The sequence below is a fragment of the Benincasa hispida genome, chromosome 11 (assembly GCF_009727055.1).
Source record: "Benincasa hispida cultivar B227 chromosome 11, ASM972705v1, whole genome shotgun sequence".
Lineage (NCBI taxonomy): Eukaryota > Viridiplantae > Streptophyta > Magnoliopsida > Cucurbitales > Cucurbitaceae > Benincasa > Benincasa hispida.
This window is the reverse complement of record NC_052359.1, coordinates 68,288,510-68,297,805: the sequence shown is the minus strand read 5'-3', so window position 1 is coordinate 68,297,805 and position 9,296 is coordinate 68,288,510. Positions and strand designations below refer to the sequence as shown.

Sequence of the window (9,296 nt, the reverse complement as noted above, 5' to 3'; positions counted from 1 at the left end):
AAGAATATAATTTGATTGAAAAATTGAGGATACTCAGCCTAATGGCATTCGAAATTTAAGTGAGACTCACTAGTCATTATCATTATTGTTGTTGTTACTATTACAAATATTGTTTCTGTTACAATATTGAAATTATGAATATGTCATATTTATGGTTAGTGTTACTATTACCGTTACTATTACCGTTATATAGCAGATTCTGTTTAACAGTAATGAGTAACAATAACCATAATATATGACCAATTCGGTGTCTAGCAGTAACAGTAAATGTGACAAATTCATAATTCTAAGTAAATGAGATAAAAACAATTCAATTACGTTAGAGATTCAAGTTCATCATGATCGACCAATCAATAGAATTTCATTACAATTACACCATTTTTCATTAATAAAGTTAAATAGAAGTTATCACATCATTTTTCATCACATCCATCATCTTCTCATTAAGATGATTGACATCACAATGATTTTGTAGACCATTTCAAATCATTTTGAAAAATAGAAATTAATTTGCCAGACTTTAAAAGAGACAAAAAAAAAATATGTATTAACATCTCGACTGAATAAGATCTTTACCAAAAAAAAATTGACCATAGTCCAGATATAGGGGTTTGTTTTTTCAATTGAGAATGTATTCTTCTATCATATAAATAGACTAAAAATAATAATATGATAAAAGATAAAGTAACTCTATTGTTTTAATTGATTGAATATCATATCATCATCACCTAATTTATTCAATTAATCTAACTTTTTTTATAACGTATGAAGCATAGATACTTTATGTGAGGCAAAGAATCTATATCAGACACGTATCGGATATCGATACTTCTAGATACTTCCCAGATACGTATCTGACACACAATTTAACGTATCTATTTCTATGCGTATGTTTTTTTTAAAGAAAAAAAACAAACAACTCATCTGATCTTTCATAATCTAAAACTAGACAACCTATTTAAAAAAATCACTACTCAAGTCCAAAACTCAAAGGAAAAAGAAAATAAAAGACCAAATCCTAGAATCATCTAATTTTCATCTTCACATTTGAGTCCCCACAAAGTCCACCAAAATATAAACCATTTGGATATTTTCAACAATTCAATGAAGAAATTCTTCATTTATTTTCATACTTCTCCCTCTAATCCTTTTCTTCTTCTTTGTAATATGAGTCAATTTTCTACTGCATTTTATTAACTATTGTACACTTCATCATCTTAGATAGTTTTTTTGTATTGTATTTCAGTATTTGTATTCTATTTTGGGCTATTGTTATTAACTTGTATACTAAATTTATCTATATCCTAGATTTTTTTAAGAAAAAAATGTAACTTAAATGTATCAGTATCCTTGTTTTTTTAGAAATATATATATTAAAAAAATATAAAAAAAAGTGACGTATTCTTAGACGTATCTATATCTTAGTTTTTTAAAAATTTATGAATCGTCGTATCCAATCGTATCCATATCATGTAAGTGTGTCTGTGTTTCATAGTTTATAATCCATCGATGAAATAATCTAGTTTTTTAAAAAAATAATAATAATAAATAATTGCAAAATTTGAGTAGGAATCAAGGCTTGAAATTAGGTGGAGTGAGGAAAAAGAACATTCTTAGAAAAACGGTTAAATAATATAGGACAATTTTTCTTGGCTTTTACTCTACTCACACTTAGCTTGGGAGTTTAGTTAATTACTGTGGTGGTTAAATTAAAACTAATAATTTAATAAATTAAGTTTTTTTTTTATTTTTAGTAAAATAGAGTTAATTAACAACATTAATTAGAAATTAATCAGTTATTATATAAAATAATGTAAAATGAGGTTCTTAATCACGAGGGTTTAATTTGTGGGTCCCACCACGATACTGACAATTTTAGTGTCGTTTACAAGACTCACATACCCACCACTTGTTTTTCCACTTTATTCTTTTCAAAAGGCTTTTCTTTTTTCTTTTTTTCTTTTTTTCTTTTTGTTTTATTTTTCATTTTTCTTTCCCTTTTTGTTAATGGAGTAAAAAGTGTATAAAAAAAAAGTTTAATGAGAGAATATACGCAATTCATACATTGGAAAATTGGACAAGTAAAATTCAGAGCAGTGGATCCAACTAACAGCTTTTTAGGAAAAAAAAGTTATTTGTTTTCATTTTTGTTTATTCGATGAGAAAAAAAAAATCTAACCTTCACGTGACAACAAGAATAATAAATTTATTTGATAGGAGAAGAATATGAACAGAAAATAGGAAGATAGGAAGATCCAACTACAAACGTGATGCTTAATTCAAAAAGTGAATAAGTACAAGAAGTTTAAGAATTTGAGAATGAAGAAGTAGATAGAAATAGATGACCTAAGTCATCTTGAATAGGGTTTTGGAAGCAAACTTGAATTATAACCTCCAGGTCAAGGTTTGTTAGGGACATGCTCAGTTGATTATTTGGTTAAGCTCAGCCTCAACTTTGGTCGAACTGAACACATCAACATGGACCAAGGCCTAAATTGATCCATTATCCTAGGTCCATTTGTATTCTTAGATGCTACTCTTCGAATGTTGTTATTTTTTCTTTCTTCTATTCTTTGTTGGTGTTAATTATGTCTTTCAACCCAGAATTATCGGTAACAACGATAAAATTTATTATCATTTTATTTCGCATAGAATCTTATGAAAGGTTAGTCAGTGATCTTTCTCACTTTCATAAATCCTAAACCTCACATGATATTACTAAATAATCCTCTACAAAATTCGCTTAAGAAAATATGTTTTTTTAAATGTAACATAAAATTTATGTGTTAAAGTTTGAAATTTTAGCAATATTTTGACATTAACCTACTTCCATTAATGTCAATTTAAAATTCAAATGACCCACTTTGGTCATTTTGCAATTAAACTTTCATAAGCATGTGCGAAAAGAACCATGTCTCAACCTAATGTCTTAAAAGCATTCAACTATTTGGTATGGTTAATTTTGTAAGATTGGTCCTTTGGGCAAATTCAAAGTCCTACCCCCGACAAGGATTTATGACCATTTTCGTTAAGCTTATTACATAATAATATTAATTAAATTTTCTCTCAAATATTTCTCATCAAGGGTCACTTCATTCCAACAATATAAAAATTTTCTCATCAATCTTGGGTGCATCCAATTAAAAATTATCACATGGTAATTAATTTTATTTTTTTGTATAGATATAAAGAAAGAGAGTATGGATTTAGGTGGTTACACCTAAATATTATTTTTTGGATAATTATTGAAGTCTCTTTTCTGATAATTGATTTTTGCTGTTATTCTACTTTTAATCCATGAACACTTGAATATTCTATATTAATCTTAATTTCTTTTAAAAAAAATTTGTAATTTCAATCATTACTATCAAGGTTTTTATTAAATGATAAATGGAATAATTAGTTGTATAAACCAAAATATTTCACGTAATGTTCATATTCAAAAAACAAAATATCTTAAAAATTGAAGAAAAAACACAAAGTTCAATCATGTAAATGATTGTACTTTGAATATTACATCTATTTAACAGTAGTTAATGTCCTATCTAAATAGCAATACTCGTGGTAGAGATATGATGACTTTTGCATCCCCATTTCTACCCCATTATTTCATTTCATATTTTTTATAGAGATCTAGATGCAATTCTCAACGGAAAATTGGCAAGAATTGAATTTTTTTGCGCAAGATAATTAATCTCTGGTTGTATTTTTTAAAAAAAATTAAAAAAAAAACAATTAAATGAAATAATTTCTATTTTAATTAAATACTTGGTTTTTCACCCCCAAGAAATCGTTTAATTAAATGGCTAATTTCATTTCGAGAAATCTCATTTAAATTAAAGATAAATTTCTCAAACCTTCTAATAAAAACTAACCTATTAAATTATTTAATTGTCAATTATATATAATCCAAATGTTGAAAGAAATAAAATGACCAAAGCCAATAAAACTTGAAATCGAAATATTATGTATATATAATTACAATAACCATAATAAAATATGAATCCTCATGATCTTCGCCCCTGAATATACATCCCTATTTCTAAATTTTAGGCAACTATGTTTATCATTTTTTTTCTTTTTAATACAATAAATAGAGCTAAGTCAAAATGAACATGGTTCAAAATCATATGTTTGATTTTTCTATATTGTGGACAAAATTATCAAAAAGTTGAACTCTAACCTTAAGAAAATGTTAATTAATTAAAAAAAAACGTAATGTTCTATAATTAATCTCACAAACGAAATAAAAATCACATAAAAAGCGAAGAATCATAAAAACGAAACAATATTAATGTTTTCTTTTCTTTTCTTTTTTTTTTTTGTTGGTTAGGATGTTTGTTATTGCAATATAATTGGTTTATTTATAGGTAAAATTTGAACAACATGTTTATGTAACATGTCTCACAACATGTTATGACTCGTCAATGACATCTGTAACATGAAAGACAACAGATTCTGTAGAAGATTTTTTCTTTACCTGTTAGCAGGATTTTCCAATTTTCATTGTCTGCTATATTTCTTCCTTGCAGATTTCTTTCCAAAAAGATATTCTCAAAGCTACCCATATATATATATATATATATATATCATCTTGTTCAAATTTAGAGTTAGTCATTTTGAAAAATATTTATATCATTGTGTTGTGTTTGTGCCAAAAACACAATTGTACGTTCATGAGATTGTGAAACTTTTGTCATTGTTAATCTTGAGCATTTCTCTAGATCTTATTGATTTGTTCTTCATCATCTTAAGAAGAAATTCTTGATCTTAGAAAAGGAGCCTAAAACACCGTGGTAGAGAAGTGATTCTCAATGTTAGGGGAGCCTAAGATTTCGTTTTCAAGGAGTTTTCCATCTTAGAAAGTACCTAATATTCGTCAGTGAAGGGAGTTCACTGAGTAAAGAGAAGATAATATAGTTGGAGCAGAGTCTCACACACTGTTGAAAGCCGAAGTGTTCAACACTAATATTATCATACTTAAAGGGAGCCTAAGTTCTTTTGAGAGGGAATCTCACATCTCAAGAAAGCCTAGGTGATCTGTGAATTGGGCTCTACGTGTGTCACTGTAGTATTTGATATTACAGATAAGTAATATGTCGTAATTGCTTGACTCTTTAATATTACTGTATTATCTTTCCTATGCGCACTGCTTTCTAGACATAGGTAGATTTTCACATAACTAGATTATCAACTTCTATGTATCTTTACTTCATCTTTTGTTGGTATTTTGTTACTACAATATTTGTTTGTGCTTTCTATTAAACATCCATATTCGATTTTTCATTTTTTTAAACTTTTTTCACACGTATTTTCATTTTCATGACATCCATCCACTTTCAATATTGCATGTGGCACACGCAAGGATTAGGTTTATGCATTTAAACAAAAGACGTGTATTAATTAAAACTAACCCATCTATTTTTTTTTTTTTTTGGATATTTTGGGGATTTTCAATTTCCTCAACAAAACGGAATCTCATTCTCTCAACAAACAAACAAAACTTGCCATTAACGATCTTAATCTTCCTATTAAAAAATTATTAACAAACATATCATATCATATCAACCTTATTCATGAGTTTAATCATGTCCAATCATACGAAAATTCTAAAGAAAAAATGGGCTGTTTATTTTTTGATTGAGCTATAAATTATTGTTTATAAATATATTTGAATACATGGACATGTCATTTGAAAGAAATAAATTTAATGTGATATATGTCTAATTTAATTGAATTTCGCATGAGTAGTCTATATATAGTCTCTTATACACATCTAGATGTGTATAAGAGACAGTATATATATATATATATATATATATATATATCCAAATGTTCAAATATATTAATAAAACAATAATATGATAATATCAACTTTTCCTATTAACATTCTTTATACAAAACAACATAATTGAAAATTTTCGAAACACATCAACCATTAAATTGGAAAATTTAAAATCAAGACAGAAAGTGAAGATTAACTGGAAGATCAAGGAGGTACTTATGTAGTAATATATAGTTTTCTAGTCGTCAATGTTGTCATCATGCACCATTGGTGGCGGAGGAGGAGGCGGCGGCGGTGTCGCCACCATGCCGTCTGGTTGGCCAAGCAAGCTGCTTATCGACCTCGCTTTCACCACACCCAGTTTCATTCTCTTCTTACTTGCCAATGTCAATGACGACGATGGCGGTGCTGGAAATGGAGATGGAGATGGCTTCTTTTCGTCTTCAACATCAACGACGACGTTCTTCGGTGTAGCGGTGGCAGCGGCCAAAGAGCGGCTACGAACGTTATTCATGCTGCGGAGACGACCTTTTCCCAAGTGATGCTCACAGAGAGAATACCCAACGAGAGTTTGTTGGCAGCATCGCCATCCTCGTCCATTGACACGACTGCACCGAGATCCCTCCATTAACGCACCACCTCTTGACCTCTTTTTTCCGACGAGATCCAGACCTAGTTTAGTTTGTTTCTGTGACGACAATGTGCTTTTTTTGTTCATCTTTGTCTTCATCGTCTTCTTCTCATCCGGCAATAACTTCACAGTACTGGTGGTGACGACTTGATCGTCCTCCTCGTCATCATCTTCGTCATTATCGTCCTGATCGTTGTTAGACCTCTCAAAGCTCCCTCTTCTCTTCTTTAATGGAAATGCCTTCTCCCTCTCGCACCATCGCCCACCACCTACTCCATCAAAAACATAAGCATGACCCAAACAAGAACATAAATAAACAAAAATTCACCTTCAACCACAAATTCAAATATAGAAAAGCTTACACTGATATGTTCCAAAAAAAAAACTATCTATACCACTCCATAACATGGTGTAATAGGCAGATTTAAACAGAAAAACGATAGCACACAAAATTAGTACTCGACAATATCAAGTAAGAAAAACTAATATTATGATAGGAGAGTTAGACTACAAAATCTTTCTTCTCATCAATGTTATAGACAACCCAACAGGCATAATTAATTGATAAGCCACAATCAATTAAGAACAAAAGAGAATCAAGAAATCAATTATGGTGCAGTGCAGTAGCCAAACAGCCCAGAAATCATAAAGAGGGGAGAAAAAAATGGTATGACCTTGAGAAGAAGAAGAAGTGGATAGTGGAAGAACCCCATTATTGATTGTTTCTGCACCAATCACAGTTGTTTTCCTAAAATGAAACCAACAACATCACAGAAACTCAACAGTAGTAGCCATAGGCATAGCTAGATAGTGTAATTCAAAAGAACAAAAAGAACAAGTGTAATTAATTACTGTAAGTGATCAGAAGTTGAGAAGAAGAGGAAGGATGTGTGTGGACCAGTGAAGAACATGCAGAGCCCATGGGCGCACAATAGAGTCATGAAAAAATAATATTAAAAAAAATATCCCAACAGTATTTCCACTTGCCCCCCCTTTTTTTCTCTATATTCTTATTGGGTAGTCATAAAAAAATTAAAATAATTTTTTTTTTAACATTTTTTTTTTTTTTTTTTTTTTACTAGTTGTTGGAGAAAGGAAGAAGAAGGAAACAGAGAAATGGGGGATTTTGAGTAAGGTACCTGGAATCATGTTGGTGTAGCTTCTGATTGTTGTCCTACAAAGAAAAATCGGAGAACCCGGATGAATGATGAGTGATAGATATACATGAATTGAATGGAGGAGACAAATGGTGGGTGCAATTTTGAAGAGAGAAAAGAAAGAAAAAGAAAAAGCATAATTAGGGAGTGAAAGAGAGAGAGAGTTTAGAGTTGGGGATTACTAACCGAGGCATTATCGGAGGGGAAGGGGTGTAGATTTGGAGGATCGGAGGAGGGAGGGAGTTGCACCGGCGGAGAGTGGCGGAGGAGGGGATCTGAAAGAGAAGAGAAGGGTAATGGGAGCTGGCGTTTTCTGATTCGCATATCGGCGGTGGTGAGGGATAATCGGAGAAGAGAGGAAAAAGGGAGAAGGGTGGGAGTGAGTATGGTATTGGTCTTATGACTCTTATCTAAGGGTGTTTGTGTTTGTGTATGGCTTTAATTGAGTTGCACCGGGGTGGGGAAACCGGAAGAGAAAGTAGCCGGTAAGCGGGAAGGGAATCGGAAGGGCAGGTGGGGACAAGGGTAGAGAGTACGGAGAGAGATGACAGGGTGGAGGAGGGAGAGAGAGTGCAGGTGATGGAATACAAAATGATGCGACCCGGTAGTTTTATCGTTTCTCTTTCTTCTTTCCTTTTAACATGCCTACGCTCCCATCGGATGGGACCCACCTTTTTTTCTTTTTCTTTTTCTTTTTCTTTTTTTTTCTCTCTATTTCCTCCCTCCCTAGTCCCTCCACAATATTATCTTTAGCCGATGTTTTGGGCTAGAATTGGAATAATCGTGAAGTTTGACCTGTATTAAAATATTGATATTGATGTCCATATTTATATCGAAATTTAACTTCGATTATTTTTTGTAAATAAAAAAAAATTACAAACTTTATTTGAATTAATAATTTAATATATCAACATGTTAATGGATATTTTCCTTCTTTAATCTTTGAGAATTGGGAAGTACTTGAAGTTTATTTAGTGATGAGACCTATAGTAAAAATGTTAATCAATAAAATATAAATTTGATTTTTTTTTTTTTAATTATGAGAACTACAAACTCTTTTGACTAAATAAGGAGTAGATTTTACAACTCCATTTCTTGTGCCAAATATTCTATTAGTTCTTTTTTTTCAATTTTTCATCATTATTAAGTTAAATTAAGGTCTAAAATGTCGATATTGATATATATGTCAAAGTTCAACTTTTAAGAAATTTTTTATTGAAATTTTTTACAAAAGTCATAAAAACAATATATATAGTTAATATTGTACACTTAGTGACATTTTGGCATTTTTTTTTAATCTCTCAAATTTTGAGATCTGAATTTATTTTAGTTTACAAACATTTGAAATTATAAATTTAGTTCATAAATTTTGTATTTTCTAAAATTTATGAATCAATTAAATATAAATAAAAATTAAAAGTTCAAAATTTCATTCAACATAAAATTTAAATTTAAATTTAAATTAGCAGATCAATTAATTTTGAAGAATTTTAATTTTTTAAGAATTTATTAGACAAAATTAATATTTAAAGTTTAGAAATTTATTAGACAGTTATAAAATTTTACAGACTAAATAGACACAAAACTCAAAGTTTAGAGATTAAACTTGTAATTTAATATTTATATTGTATATATTAACATTAGCGAAATTTTGTCGTTTATTCTTTTATGTTTCAAAAAAAATAATAAAAGAAAAATGTCAATTCATCTTTCACATTAAGTT

General features: G+C 29.9%; 1 protein-coding gene across 1 annotated transcript; it reads right to left on the bottom strand.

Moving 5' to 3' along the window:
- Window positions 1–5,860: 5,860 nt before the first annotated feature.
- LOC120089834 lies at window positions 5,861–8,000 on the bottom strand. The gene is made up of 4 exons (XM_039047240.1): window positions 7,760–8,000; window positions 7,556–7,590; window positions 7,091–7,164; window positions 5,861–6,685 (listed from the first exon to the last, which is right to left on the bottom strand). Exons 1-4 carry the CDS (start codon window positions 7,895–7,897, stop codon window positions 6,024–6,026), a joined length of 909 nt encoding a protein of 302 aa, XP_038903168.1. The 5' UTR covers window positions 7,898–8,000; the 3' UTR covers window positions 5,861–6,023.
- Between the last annotated feature and the right edge of the window lie 1,296 nt (window positions 8,001–9,296).